This window comes from Anopheles cruzii, chromosome 3 (assembly GCF_943734635.1).
Source record: "Anopheles cruzii chromosome 3, idAnoCruzAS_RS32_06, whole genome shotgun sequence".
NCBI classification, from domain to species: domain Eukaryota; kingdom Metazoa; phylum Arthropoda; class Insecta; order Diptera; family Culicidae; genus Anopheles; species Anopheles cruzii.
Genome location: NC_069145.1, coordinates 79,260,468 through 79,275,685, shown reverse-complemented (window position 1 = coordinate 79,275,685; position 15,218 = coordinate 79,260,468). Strand labels below are relative to the sequence as shown.

The 15,218-nt window shown below is 51.8% G+C and overlaps 3 protein-coding genes across 4 annotated transcripts; 1 reads left to right on the top strand and 2 right to left on the bottom strand.

Moving 5' to 3' along the window:
- Positions 1-6: 6 nt before the first annotated feature.
- LOC128273839 (coiled-coil domain-containing protein 40) lies at positions 7-2,872 on the bottom strand. The gene is made up of 4 exons (XM_053011895.1): positions 1,532-2,872; positions 1,136-1,448; positions 458-1,074; positions 7-387 (listed from the first exon to the last, which is right to left on the bottom strand). Exons 1-4 carry the CDS (start codon positions 2,870-2,872, stop codon positions 7-9), a joined length of 2,652 nt encoding a protein of 883 aa, XP_052867855.1.
- A 279-nt stretch (positions 2,873-3,151) lies between these two features.
- Positions 3,152-4,574, top strand: LOC128273384 (zinc finger protein 583). The gene is made up of 4 exons (XM_053011330.1): positions 3,152-3,320; positions 3,385-3,617; positions 3,677-3,823; positions 3,902-4,574. Exons 1-4 carry the CDS (start codon positions 3,195-3,197, stop codon positions 4,572-4,574), a joined length of 1,179 nt encoding a protein of 392 aa, XP_052867290.1. The 5' UTR covers positions 3,152-3,194.
- Positions 4,575-4,656: 82 nt separating this feature from the next.
- On the bottom strand, positions 4,657-14,985 carry LOC128271568 (calmodulin-lysine N-methyltransferase). 2 transcript variants are annotated; one of them, XM_053009149.1, is made up of 2 exons: positions 14,441-14,985; positions 4,657-7,370 (listed from the first exon to the last, which is right to left on the bottom strand). In XM_053009149.1, the coding sequence occupies exon 2, from the start codon at positions 7,171-7,173 to the stop codon at positions 5,863-5,865; it is 1,311 nt and encodes a 436-aa protein (XP_052865109.1). In that variant the 5' UTR covers positions 7,174-7,370; positions 14,441-14,985; the 3' UTR covers positions 4,657-5,862. The 2 variants fall into 2 exon arrangements, with proteins under 2 accessions (XP_052865109.1, XP_052865110.1); XM_053009150.1 differs by having other exon boundaries at positions 4,657-7,365.
- Between the last annotated feature and the right edge of the window lie 233 nt (positions 14,986-15,218).

Below are 15,218 nucleotides of genomic sequence, written 5' to 3'. Positions count from 1 at the left end.
CATGCTCTACTTGAGGGTTTGCAAAATTTTGCTCAAATTGTACGTCTGCGAGGGAAAGTCCTGGGCGAGCGTTTCGACGACCGCCACAATGTTCTCGTTGACCTCGCGCTGCCGCTGCAGATCGGCCTGGATGAGGATTTCGTTGCGAAACTTGGGCAACTGCTGGGCGTTGGCCAGGCCACGGAAGCGCCGCGCCCGGTACTGGTGGCGCACGATGTAGTCCAGGTTGTCCTGCTTCAGCAGCGATGCCTGCTCGGTTTCGGCCCGGATCAGATTGGTCTGTAGCTTCTCGTCCTCGATCTGATGCTTCTTGTTTTCGATCTCCGCCTGCAGCAACTTCTGGGCGGTGTCGATCTCAATCAAACTTTTTTCGGCTTGAGATATTTCCTAAAACAAGGGAGAGCAGAAGTAAGAAGCACTCGCCACCCGGAACCGTGCCCCCCCCCCCAGGACTGACCGTAAAGACGACCTTCAGTTTGTTCTTCAATTCGTTGATCTTGTGTTGCATCGTGGAGCGCGTCTTGAACTTTCCGCCAAACACTTTCTCGCGCGCCGTCACCGACTCGTAGATGTTCTCCCGGTGCTGGACCGTGTTGTCCAGCTCGTGGACCAGCCGCTCCTGGGCCCGCTTCAGCTGCCCGTAGCGCACCTGCATGCGATGGATCTCGGCCTTCATGATGCCGATCTCGCTGTTCTGGGTCGTCTCCTCGTCCTTGAACTTTTTCGCTTCCGCAGACATTTTGCACTTCGTTTCCCACGACAGTGCCTCGCGGTGCTTCTCCAGCACCTCCTGCTTGCAGTCTTCGATCTCTTTGCCCAGCTCCCGGAGCTCCTGCTCCAAGGTCAGCACGGCCATTTCGGCTTCCCGCAAGCGCTCCGTCGCCTGGTGGTGGGCCACTTCGCACTCTTGCTCTTCCTTCTCGTGCACCCGGCGGGTCCGGAACAGCTCCAGACTGGCGGCATCGAGCCGGGTGTTGAGGGTCGATAGCGAACGCACTATTTCGCGGTTCTCGCTCATCACCTCCTCGAGCTGGGCCTCGATCTTGATCGCCTTCTGTTCCGCGAGCAGCAGTTCTGGAAAGAACGAACGAGAGAAGAGATTAAGAGGTCTCCCAGCTTGACACTGACCGCTTACTTTTTCGGGAGTAGTTTATCTCGTTCAACTGTTGGGACCGTTTTTCGGACAGTGTCGCGACGCTCGACTGGAGCTTCAGCCACGAGTGTTGCGTGTCCTTTAGCTTCGCTTCGATCTCCACGATGTCCTGACGTACGTCCAGCAGTTTCAGCTCGTCCGGATTCATCTCCTGCCCGCCCGCTTTGCTGATCAGCTGCTCCAGTTCGCGGTTCAGTGAGTCCATTTCGCGCAGCTTCACCGCGATCGATTCCTTCAACAGCTTTATGTCCTCGTTGTACTTGTTGGCCTTCGCGTTCTTTTTGTCGTGCTCGTGCTACGGGAGAGAAGGAGAGAGAGAGAGACAGAAAGAGCGTGGTCAGTCAGTCTAATCTCCCGAACCGATAGGTTCTATCGCACCTTAGCCCGCTGGAGCGCATCTTTGGAGCCCTCGACGATCGTGCGCCATTTTTCCAGGTCCAGCAGCACCACCGAAAGCTGGTTCTCCGTGCCCGACATGCTTATCTCTAGGCCGAGCCGCTTCTGGCGCGTCTCAAGCAGCAGCTTGCCCTGCGACTCGCCCGCCTTATCGGTGGTCAGCTGATCTTGCAGCAGCTCCAGGATCTGCTCCTCGAGCTCGAACTTTTTGCGGTTCTGCTTCTCCAGCGTTTGGCGCAGTGACTTCAGATGGTTCTCGATAAGCAGCCCCTCCTGTTGGGCCTTCAGAATGTCCGCCTCGGTTTGCTCCAGAATCGACGCGTAGTGGTCCAGATCGCGTCGCAGCTTATCCTCGTCCTCCTGCTCCTTGTGCACCTGCCTCTCCAGCGAGTAGATGTCCCCCTGGATGCGGTTCTTGAAGCCCGCCAGCTTCTCGTTCCGCTCCATTTCCCGCGCGGCCGACTTCTTCGTGATCTCCGTTTTGCTTCTGATCACTTTGTGCTCCTCGTACACCGCCTCCAGCTCATCCTTTGTCTTGGCCAGCACGCGATCGCGCTGCTGGATGGCCACGATCACCTCACCCCACGCCTGAAACAGGCGCTTGTGCTCGTGCTGCAGCCCCTCCAGATCGGAGTTGGCGTCCGCCAGGCTGCGTCCGATCGTCTCGCGATCACCGTCCTGCTCTTGAATCTGATCCTCGATCGCCTTCAGTTCGTGCTCCTTGCGCTTCACCTCCGCGCCCAGATTTAACACGAGCAGATCGACCTGCCGCTTCTCTTCGGCCGCCACGTGCCGATCCTTCGCGTCCTTACTGGCGACCCGCTTGGCCACCGCAATTTCGTCCTTGATCTCCTGGGCCCACTTGGCAAACTCACACTCCAGCACGGTCAGGTTTTCCAGCTCCATCAAGTGCTCTTTGTGGATCTTCCGGAACTCCTTCAGAGACGCCCGCTGTTCCTCGTACTCCTGCCGGTACCGGGTGGCCTGACTTTCCTCCTGCTGCCGCTGGGCGGCCAGTTCCAGAATTTCCTTGCCATAGATTTCGAGCAGCTCCTTCTGGTTGTCGATTTCCTCCTGCAGATCGTACAGCTGGGCGCCGACCTCTTCCGATTCCTTTTCGTTCACCTCCAACCGATGGTTCAGTTCGGCCACCTCCTCCTCGAGCTGGCCCTTTACCCGTAGAAGGTGTGCCTTCAGTGCCGCCTGGAACCGTTCCAGCAGCGGGTGGTCCGTCTCCAGCACACCGATCCGATCGGTGACGGAATCGTTAAAAGCATCCGCCTGCACACTAATGCTGGTATTGGGATCTTCATCCGGATTCATTTTCGGCGGGTCCGTTTTCGTCGATGGCTCCGAAGGGCACTGAATTGCGTCGCAAAGCGTCACCAATAAACAGCAGCTCACTACGTAGAAACCGTTGCCAACGGTTACGCGTGCACCGCCGGTGAAATACATCACGCGAAATATTTCACCACTGAGTGGCGGCTTCCCCTGATTCGGCGAGCACTCAGCAGCTGCGTTTTGACAGCTGATTCGCGTCGTCGCGTGAGTGTCATCGCAGCGCGATTTGTAAACAAACGCGCTCCATAAGTTATTGAATTATTTTGCGGATCAGAGCGCGGAATTTTTCGCGACCCCCATCGCGATGGACTACAATATAAGCCGGTTGTGTCGGGTGTGCCTGGAGGAGGGCGTATTTACGTCCATCTTCAGCACCGACCTGGTAGCGATGGCTCCGGCCGACATGCTGGGAATGTGTGCTAATATCAAGGTAAGCGGAGCAGGCCGAAGGCCGGGACGACACCGTGGTTAATTCCGTGGCCGCTCTGTTTTAGGTGTCCAAAAACGATGGACTTCCGACTACGATCTGCAACAATTGTATGTACCGGTTGGGGGTCGCGTTTCACCTTAAGCAGCAGTGCGAAAACTCGGACATGCGGTTACGCCAGTACATTGGTTTGATGACGGGCGTATACAGTAACGTGCTGGACAAAGAAACGATGACCGACGAGTCGTGGTTACTGGCCGGACCGGACCCGAAATCCGACGAGCACAAACCAAGCAAAAAGTATGTGATCACTAACCCGCCAACCGGCCAAGCTACCTACCAATTTGAACCTTTTTCAGGAGGTCGAGCAGCCGCAAACGGTACAAACCAAAGCTGCCCGAGGAGCGCAAGAAACGGGGCCCAAAACCCATGCCAAAAATTCCACAAACCTGCTACCAGTGTCATAAAACGTTCAAGTGTGCCGCACAGCTGCAGATGCACCTCAGGTAACGGAACCGGACCCAGCCGAAACCGATCAATGGCACCACACTCAACACGCACGTGGTTTTTCTATCTTTCTGAAGGACCCACTCGGGAGAGAAACCGTTCGCCTGCAGTTACTGTACGCGCCGGTTCGCCCAGAAGCACAACCTCGCGATCCACATCCGCACGCACACGGGCGAGCGGCCGTATCAGTGCGAGATCTGCAGCAAGCAGTTCTCGGCGTTGGGCAACTTTCAGGCACACAAAAAGATACACACCAACGAGCGGGACCACGTGTGTCCGTCGTGCAACAAGGGCTTCATCACGTCCGGCGATCTGACGCGGCACATGATTTCGCACTCGGGCATCAAGAATTACCATTGCGACATTTGTGCCAAGAGTTTCAGCCGAAACCGGGACATGGTGGCGCACAAGCGCAAGATCCACCTGAACGATCGATCGAACGAGAGCTACAAGTGCCACGAGTGCCACAAGGTGTTCGCAACCGTCGACAGCCTGAACGGGCACATGCGAACTCACGTCCCTACCAGTTCGGGCCCGGTTGGTCCACCCGGCTCCCTGATGCCACCGCAGCAGCCCCAGATACAGACGCCGATCGCTCTCGCAGTACACGGGCTCGGATCGACGAGTACGCTGGGCGTCGGTCTGGGAATGGTGCCCCATCCGGCGGCCCATCCGCCACACCCGCAGCAACCACAACCTTCCTACCATCACAGCCAGATGCACTCGGTGCAACGGTTACATCACTACTAGGCATCATAATCGGATCGGATCATCCGTCGGTATTATCAAACACATCACATTTCGGATAGCGCCATTTATTTATTGAGCTACTAATAAACATTATGTTACGTTGGCAAAACGGAAAGATATCGGGGAGCGTGCGCGCCTTGAGTTTTACGATCACACACACCCGGTCCCTGGCACACCGATCTTTATTCCGAGACGGGAATCCTGTTTATGTTACACTTGGTGCTTTGTTTTGTACATTGTGTATGATTGTTTTACTCCGAGAAACAATAACAAACTGCACGGTTGGTCAAGGCCTCTCCACGGGAACCCGGATCGCACCAATGTTTTGTCAAATACTTCAGCATGCGGCCGTTGATTTAATTGGTGCATCGGCTCCAGACAGCACAATCTATGGCCAACGCACGCACGGCTCTGTCTACCGCTGAGCTGGAGCGCGACCCCGCACGGTCCGTAGCATTTCATTTTGCCGTGACGGCACATGTTTCTAGACTAAACACAGAAATTCCACAAGCGTAACAGAGCGAATGAGGCTCAAATGTGTTGCCTCAACTAACTAGTCAAACGGTCAGTTGGCCTTGAATGGGTGCGCCACCTCCCGTTCAAACGTATCACAAAATGTAATTGTCTATCCACGGACCACGTGTTGGGTCCGTTTGGTCTTGTTCATTTACAGAGTACACGATAAGGAGATTTAATTCTACTAAACTGTAGCCACGGCTGGCGGCCCCAGAATGTCCAAAGCGGTGTCTCAATACTGTTCCCATTCTTTGCACCCGTTCCGTAAACTAGTTCTAATTAATTTCATACACGAGTAACAAAGGGGCCACTTGGAAAGGGCCCGCTCTCTACGCTACGGTCTGGCATCAGCAGTGGGGTCTAAAATAACGCAAAGTTTCTGGTCCCCATTCCGCCCCCCGGCGGCGAGCAGCAGCAGGACAGCGCCAGAGAGCCAGAGAGCGACAGCGCGCTAGTGAACCGTAAGCTAATGGCATCGAGGTGCAACAGGATGGACTTTAAATGAAATTACGACGAGCACTAATTAAGTGAATGTATCAATCAAACACGCGATGCTTCTGAATCCGGCCCAGGCAAAGGCCACGCCGTCACAGAAGCTGCACCGGAACGGCCACTCTCGACACACACACACGGACTGGGACCAAGCTGGCGGCATTTGGGGTTTGTTTGGATGTGTTTTGTTGCTTTTTCAAGTTCTGGAAATGTTTGGTACTAACCTAACCTACAGATACTAAGGCCGAAACGCCAAATGGTCACGCAATGGCGTGGCGTGTCACAACAACCGATGCAGCACCGATCCGTGAGCGTATTTGTACAGTTTCACCAGCAGCGGGTAGTGAATGTTTTCGTCGTAGCCCTCCATCAGTTTCAGCTCAAGATGGCGCGCCCAGATGGCCTCATTGTAGCACTGGAGCAGCTCATAGTGGAACCCGCGGGCGACGCATTCGTTCAAAAACAACCCCAACGTGTTGCCTCGTCTCGGGGCCGTAACGAGGGCAACTCCCTCCTCCGCCAGCAGCAGCCACACCGTGTCGATCAGCTGCGATCGTGACTCGTCGAAGAACAGGCAGTCGGCCGACAGGATAAACTGGTACTTCGGCTCGGCCGGCCCAACGGCCGACCCGACCGCCGAACGGTCCCACTTCAAAACGGACGACTTGATCGTACAGTTGAACTTGTTCAACACCAACGATTTGCGCACGTTCTCGACCGACAGCTCGTTTCCGTCGGACACGTGCACGAACGCCGGCTGCCCGTACTTGGCCAGTACCAGCCCTGCCAGGCACGTCATTCCACCGCCCAGCTCCAGCACCCTGGTGCCGTCGAACTGCGCCAGCCGCGCCAGGACGTAGTACGCGAGCGCTTCCTCCGAGGGCCACACGCAGATGTTGCCCGTATTGTTGAACCCAATCAGCTCCGTAGCCGTCCACGGACGCTCGGGGCCGATCAGCCGGATCTTGACCCGGTACCGATCGTACAACCGGTACACGTACACGTTCTCGTACTTTTCGTCCCCAACGCGATCCGCTTCGATCAGATTGAACTTGGAAAACTGATCTTCCTCGCTGGAATCGTGTCGCAACGCCTTGGCCAACAACTTCCAGCGACGCCGAGCATTGATCGTTTTGTGCTGGTTCCGCTCCAGGGCTGGTTCGTCCTGGGCGTCCACCGTAACGTGGTTATTATTGGCGCTTTCTCGCTCGCCATTCCGGGGATCCTCGACGCCATCGGTGTCGCCATCGTCGTCATACCCGATCGCCGGCATCCGTCGCAAGCCACCGCGGGGACGATCCGTTTCCGGGGCCACGGAGCCGTCCGGGGCGTCGGTGGGGTCCACGGTAATATCACAGTGTTGTTGCCGTCGCAACGATTTAATTGGATTATTCTCCCCATCCACCGGCGGCGTTGGCCACCGGCGGCGTTCGGTAGCGGTTGGCGCTTCGGTGCCTGCTGTCGTCGTCGTCGTCGGTGTCACCTGTTGCTGGCTTGACATTTTCCAATTTATGTCATCCTCGCGGTTGGCGGCGGCACGCGGGTCCTCCGGCTCGGCCTCGGCGCCATCTTCGGTCGCCAACGAACGCATGCTTGGCCCGCAGAGTGTCAGCAAACGTGCGCCGGCCCGTCCATCGGCCGTCGGGTTTGGGGGGCGGGGGGTGCCGGCAAGGAAACGGCCGACCCTGATAGCTCAAGCAAGCAGGAGACAGCAAGCTCAACGTTCCGGTTGAGCGGTTAATTTGTTACATCCAACGGTGGCAACCGCCAGCGTCTGCGGCGTCTAAACTGCAAAAGGTAAGTGAAATGAAAAATAATAAATAAGACAATTACACTCTCTCGCTTGCTCTCTCTCTCTCTCTCTCCTTCTGCAGTCATCCGATCGGTCCATCGGTTTCGTCGGTTTATTTATAACAATCAATTCCCGCTCTCTGGACACAGTGCGGCCTAAGATGCCCTCCACTTGAGATGCTTTTCCTGAATCCGATCCCATCGTGGCAGTCTAGCGTAACCGGTTTTTGGGCCGATTCAAATGGAACCAATAATAAATACGAACCCGCGCACTTCCGTTCCGTCGTGAAATGCAGTCGATGCGAAACGTAGCACGAGTTGCGAGCGTCCAAAATTTACATCAAGTCCACAAACGGCCAACGATACGGCTTCTTCCCGGGGGGTGGAATGACTATCAATTATCATGTCAACGCTCACTCTGAAATCGGATCGTATGGGAAGTTTATCTTATCAATGGCTCTGATTTGTTCCGATCGTAATTATGTGCTGTTTATGCATGACGAAATGGCTGTTCGAGACACGAGCGAAGGCGAAAAGAGAAGATAAGACAGGGCTTAAGTAAATGATGGTTTTTCAAACGGTAGATTGTCAAACTTTAAAGCATATTTGGGCAGTATGTTATCGACTTGTCAATCCCGCATTGCGTGATTCCAATGAATACGAGATTGATATGATATGCTTGGAGTCTTGTCAGTCAGCCATCTTTTAATTAATCAATGATTATGCTTTTCGAAGGTAATCCGATCGTAAAATTAACCACTAATGTCTCCACTAATGCATTTGTCCCCACAAACTCCACGTGATAAATCATGCAACGAAAGTGCTTAATAAAAGGTGGACATTACCGAGGATCTAGGGTTCACTAGGATTTAAAACTCCGAGACATACACAGCTGGTCAATGAAATAGGTAATTGTGTAAAGCTGGTACAATTTGAACTGTACTCAAGCCATTACTAAACCAATGATCACCAAACTACTACTGTACTTAGATATACTAGTTTATGTCATTTTTTTGCTATGTTGGTGATACTTATGTCAAAAGTGACAGGTGTGTTACCACTTATTTTGACAGCGGTCTGATTTGGCCTGGTCAATAAAATAGGTAATTCTGCCTATAGGGCAAATTTTAATGAATTTACACGGTTTACTCTTTTTATATTATCAAAAGTCAATATTTTATTTCAAAATTAGTCAGTACCACGTATATCCACCATTGTTTTGGAGCACTTCATGCATTCTTCTTGGCAGTGAATCAACCAAACCCTGACAAGTTTTTACTGGAATGGAATATCAGTCCTGCCGCAATTTTTGCCTCAATTCATCTTTGTTTGAAAACTATTGTCCAGCTAACTTTTGCTTCAAGGTATTCCACAAGTTTTGAAAATGGTTTAAGTCAAGAGACTGACTTGGCCAAGGCGAAACTGACACATTATTGCCATCAAACCACGATTTCATAAGCTATGGCGTATGCTTGCGATCGTTTTCTGGTTGAAATATCCATCTCAGTGGCATGATTTCTTCTACGTAAGGCAGCATAAACGTCTTCCATAATTGTTTTATACTCGAGAGCATGCATGGTGCTCTTTACTCTGAAATAGGGACCTATACCAGATCATGAAAAATATCCCCAAATCATGATACTTTCAGCTACACGTTTAAAAAAATTTTTTGTAAACCTACGATGGAATTTTTTGCTAGCAGGTCGTCAAACATAACACTGAGAGTCCGAACGAAACAAATTTATTTTGGTTTCGTCGCTCCATAAAATATTTTGCCAATTTTTCGTAACCCTCGGTACCTTGCCATGGACCATATTAAGCAGAAAACTGTTACCTCATCTGTATTTTTTTTTAATCAATAGTGGCACTTTTCTTGCAATTAGCCCTGGTAGATTAGCTTCTTGTAACCGCCTGTGGACAGGTTTTGGGCTAATATTGTTATTTATTACTGAGCAAATCGCTCTGGATGCACCAAACGGATCCGCTTTGGCCAAAAATGTTATGCGATGATGTCTCGTTGGCTTGATTTTTCTTGGTCTATCTCGCGTTTCTTTTGTTTTTATCCACAACAAAGCATTTCTCACAAAACTTAGTGATTTTCCTAGTACTTTGGTGATGCTTTCGTACGTTGCGCCTTCCTTACGCATATTTTTCACAATCTTTCTTTGCCCAGGGTTGCAATGAGTGCATCTGCCCATTCTGGATGTCCTACCTGCAAAAAACGATGTTTTTTAGATTCACAATTGAACATTGATTGCAGCAAGATCAAATAAACCAATTCCTTTCAAAAAGTCTGGTGAAATCGCAGCGTATACAACGAATTACCTATTTTATTGACCAGGCCAAATCAGATCGCTGTCAAAATAAGTTGTAACACACCTGTCACTTTTGACATAAGTATCACCAACATAGCTAAAAAATGACATAAACTAGTATATCTAAGTACAGTAGCAGTTTGGTGATCATTGGTTTAGTAATGGCTTGAGTACAGTTCAAATTGTATCAGCTTCACACAATTACCTATTTCATTGACCAGCTGTGTACCTAGAGGTTTCATGAGCTTGTTATCATTTTAATTCTTATTCTTAAGGAGAATCACTTCGTATAAAGAACAATAGAAATTCGATAAAAAGTTGTATTATTGCCCTTTAAAAATGCAGCAAGCAAATATAATATTCCTATTCATTTTCCAAATAACCGATATACTAATGAGACCACTTACTTGTACCCACTGTTATTGGGTTAACAATTGGGGCAAATGTTCCACAAATTACACCCAACGATATCCTCCGAGACCCTCCTAGTGTCCGAGAACGATACGCATTAGTCTCGCAGAGTTTACTGACGTCGGTCAGACTCGAATAAATTTGGTCGATTTGGCAGCGATACAAGGTTCCTTCGGTGCCTCCACTTGACTGTGGGGCTCGCCTCACAAAGTTCACCCGTCTTGCAGAACTTTTGGCAGCGACCGAGCGTAATGCAAACTTGCCCTTGCCAGGCCCTGTTGTTTCTGATGTATCACAAACGTTGTCCCACCCAACGGCGTCCGATAGCTTTCAATCATTTTTCCATTTTGTCTCAGCTCTCTGACCGCCCCCCAACATGATGCTGCGGTTCCGAGTGACGTTGCCAGCGTTCGGTTCTGGCAGCACGTGTTGGCGCGTCTGTCGCCACACGCGTCGATTGTTACAAGCAGCCCCTTGGGAAGCAAAGCTAGTGAATCGTGCCTTCAAGTACTCCTCCCCGGGATTACAGTTGCTTAAAACCGAATTCCCATCACTTGCCGAACGGTAAATCATTTTCGTCCGTCACAATTCGAAATGATCGCCGCTCGATCATCACGGTCCTTCACGGCCACCCCGCACCCCGTTCGCTGGCCCAGCATCCGTGTGATGAACAGTAAATGTCAACATGGGTGTCGTCCGGTCCTTCGAACGAAGTGCCACACATGAAGACTGCTCGAAGCCGGCCAGAAGCCGAAAGAAGAAGAAAATATCGCCAACAAATGGTCGAGCAAATCTAATATCGTTTATTTGGTTCTAAGAATAGGCCCCGCCCGCCCGGCTGACGGTCGAAGACGGCGGATAATGGCGGAGGTGCTGGGGTGTAGCCCCGCGCACAGGTGGAGATCGCAAATAAAGTGCCGCTGCAAACACACACACGCAAGACGGGTTGACGATCAGCATCAGCCGACGGACGTCTAATTCAATCGTGTCAAGGATGGGTCAGCACCGGACCACCGGAACCCCAACAGAACTCCCGCCGCGCGGTAAGATTTATCTCTCGAAGGCGGCATTTCCGTGTACAGTAATTCAGCACCGAATTCCCCCGGGCTTGCGGCGGCTTGGCGTCACTGGCCACGCGAAGTCTACGTCGGGTTTTGGGATAATTGCAAACACGCTGGATACGCCGCCGCTGCCGCCACCGCAGGGGACCTCCTCGCTTCCGTGAGAGCGGGTGGGTCTTCAAACGTAATCGCGAGTGGCAGAAACGCGGTTAGAGCGCGGAGTTTAATATTTCTTCGTCGGGGTCTTTGAGCGGGTAATGTGAGAGTAAAACGCTGCGCCGGCCTCTCGAGAACTATCAGTCATCCTGCCCCGTCACTATATTCGGCCTTCCGTATTGATTGCAAAGAATGGAAAGTAACGCCGAAGTGTCCTTTCGAAAATCCAAAACCCTAATTGAAGTGCAATCTGCAGAAAGATGCAGTTGAGGTTAAGGTAGAGGTTAAGATATACATTCGAGCAGAGTAAGGCTTGTACTGTTTGGCTGTCATCCTGCGCGTCGGTTCCGGTTTGGAGGACATTCTGATTAAAACCTTGACAGTGCATTAAGTCGTTTAAGTTGTTGAAAATACGACGAACGCTCAATAACGCTTGACGTGAACACTTGAAGTTGAACGCCAGTGCACCCAGTTGCCATTGTAACTTCATCTCAGGTCCAAAGTGCACCGCCTGCTAGTACTGGGAATCTGACGGGGCATCTTGAAAGCATTAAGAAATCACGATCATTTGATCGTTTCATGATCGTTTAAAATATTCATTAACGTCTGGAGCGGACCAAATGGAAAAAAACTGGAAATGGACACAAAGGGCCACCGCTTAAAAGGACCACCGGCGTGAACTGTCAACACCGAGCAAGCACCGCGCAAAACGGTCCCAACAACCATTAATCGTTCGCTTTATTGCAAACCCAGCTGCTGTGGTCATTCACAGGGGGCCCAGGGCCTGCCTGGGCCAGGCCTGGGCCAGGAATGCATTCAAACCAATTATCCTATAAATAAAGTGCTCGAAGATGCGCTCCGCAGGCGGATGCGGGCCAGAGGCCTCTGGCACTGATTGGGTTGGGTTGCATAATGATTCCGGCCACGGCGCGGACCGGACTCGAAACCATCTGTTGCACGTGAAGCGGAGTAGCGGAGCCCTACCGGAAGCGGAATAACAAAACAACATCCGCCTGCAACAAATAACTCATCTCGGTCGCTCTCGCAGTGCAAACAAACGATTAGTTATGTACTTACCGCACCGACCGCACCGACCACAAGGATCGTCCGCGATCCAAGAGGTCAAACAGATAGATATCCAAAACACATGTTTTAGTTCATATTTCAATCTGTTTCACCGGTTTTTTTCCTTGCGCGCCGGATGCCGACAGCGCAGCTGGGCGGCACTGGGAAGTGTGATGTGCTATGTTCCAGATCGCCACCGAGCAGATTATGTTCCACGGCCCGCGATCGATCGTGTCAAGGTGTTTCGTGTTTCGTGGGTGTGCTTCCGAGTTTCCGGCGTTCCGGCCGGCGAAAAAAAAGGAATCGCGTAAACATTCGTGGCACCCGTTGGCGTTGCTGGACCTGGCACGGCCGTAACGGCCTTCACCTGCACACACACACACACCCCGCGTGTCCCTGTAGCGCGTCAAATCGGCGACAAAATTTATGAATGAAACTTATTTTCAGACCCGCCCAGACTGTGGCGTCTCGCGGCGGACGCGTGGTGTGGGGGTCATTTCTTGATCGTGCTCAGAGGGGCCCGAGAGTGAGAGAAAGCGAAAGCGATACGAAAGACACATTATTGAAGCCGATCAAGAAGAAGATTAACTTCCTATTCTTAGGCCACACACGCGCGCGCGGGCCCTCGGGCAGCGATCACAATCGGCGATCGCGGCTGATATTTCTTGTTCTGCGTCTTTTACGACGAAACATTTCGATTTCTATACTTAGAAGGTAAATCAAATGTCGTCGCTCGGTCGGTCGTCCGCAAAGTTGGATCCCTTTTTCCAACCTTTTTCACCGGCGGAAGATAAAATGGCTGCTGGCTAATTAGAGGGCCTGCTAATTCTAGTGTCGGTTGCCTTTTCCTCCCCACCCGCCTGTTTATCTTTCGATCGGTGCATCAAGCATCAGCACGAGGTTGGCGTTTGCATTCGTGTCACACGGTGCCAGCCGATGATTTGTTTGCCGGCTGGCCAGCGTTTGCCAAACAAACGCAAATGCTAAACACATTTTTGATTTCTCCCGTCCAGCCGTCCAGCACATCTGGCGAAAGGCGTTCAAGTTTTGCGGTGCTCTATTCCGGGCTGCTTCCGGGCGAACTTGATTTTGGTTTGGCATTTGGTTTGGTTACGGACGAACTTTACTGTAGCAGGTGGTTGGTCGGTGCGGCGAACCGAGTTTTCCGGGCTGATTGTCATAAACATTCCCGACCTCGGTGGAACTCTGGATGAGTGAAATAGAAACATAAAATCTCGGAAAGGAAGCCTGCCTAGCTGTGCGCCATAAACAACTATTGTCAATAAAAGAATATTGTATCCATCTGTTTTAATTTTTTAAAACATGAATAGCGTACACAGACCCCCGAACCGGTTGCTGGAGCTTGCGGTGCCGCGGTGCCGGGGGTTTACTTATTATAAGCAATCCTCTGGCGCAAACATAAACATTCGAAACAGTACACGACGAAGCGCCACGGCCCACAGCCTGGCCCTCGCTCGCCAAATTATCGGGAGGAAACGTCTTGGGTAACGAGTTAACGAGTTGCCCGTTAAACGGGTTCGTGTTTCGAGCTCTACCGAAATCGAATTTCATTATAAATAATTGAAATACTTTTTCGCATTCGCAATAGTTTTCAACCGGCCGTGGAGGCGCCTAGTGGTTGATGAAACCACAAACTAACCAGGCGTCTCCATTCGACAGACGCTCCGAAACACGAGTCAAACACAGTTCCACCGCAACGGCAAAGCCAAATTTCCTTTCCATTTCCTGTGTGGCTGTGTCTCACGATGCGCATCTCCCAGTAATCCGAAGATTTTGGCGATGCTGACGCATCGGATTCAGAGATTTATAAGACCACCACGTTTAGAGGGGAGGGTTTTGGCCTCGGAGCGCAAGAAGCGCATGTTAATGGGGAGTCCGACCCGAGATAAATCATCCGTGTGCACCAGCCAAATGCGGCCGGCCGAGCTATCGATTGGCCCGCAGTGATATCCGCAGGAGCAACAGATGATGAGGCACTCGTTGCAGATATTCCGACGCACGTTCCACGTGCCGTATTGCTGGGGCCATGCCACCTTACCTTCGGATGCTACGGTGCTACGGTCGGTTCTAGGCTGCTCAAAAAGCTCCACACAGCATAAGACACGCGCTCGCCACCATCTCTTGTGTCTCTTTGGCTTACACAAAAAACAACCAAATTAATCGCCACCAGCAAGAGCAAAGTTGATGTTTTGGTCCGTTTGGCACTCGTTTCACGCAGCAGCAGCAGCACCGGGATTTGTTGTGTTGCCGATCAGTTGTGTCGCCGTCCGCCGGCGTGGTCCCTTTGCGACGAAGGACAGCGCGAGATCATCGTCCGTCTTGTCCGTCCGTCCGTCGGTTCAACTTCGGTTCACACAAACAGCTGTCCTCGCACTAATTTAACATAATACTGATTGATGGCCACACACACACCGAATGCCACCAAATCACACCGGGGGTTAGTGGTCGAGACACTACTTCACTGGTTATCTAAAAAAGAATTCGGCCCAAGATCCACAGCACCAAGATGTTCCGTGTTCGAGTTTCGTTCGATTGAAGCGTCGGCCACCGTTCGTGGTTCGCGCGCCCCAACCGGTGATGCTGCCGTGCCGGAGCACCAGATCGAACTGAAGCTGAACCGACCGACCGAGAGTCGGACCATCCGCTTTGATTTGGCACGCGGTCGGCCCCACGACAACCCTTCGACCCTAGCAAGCGAGCGAAGTTGGCCACCATCGCCTCGGCTTGAGCCGGCACCCGATCCGAATCTCGGAGAGCGAGCCGAGCTAAAGAATGCAATCTTTAACCCATCACGGCTCTGTCTTCCTCTCGTCTCG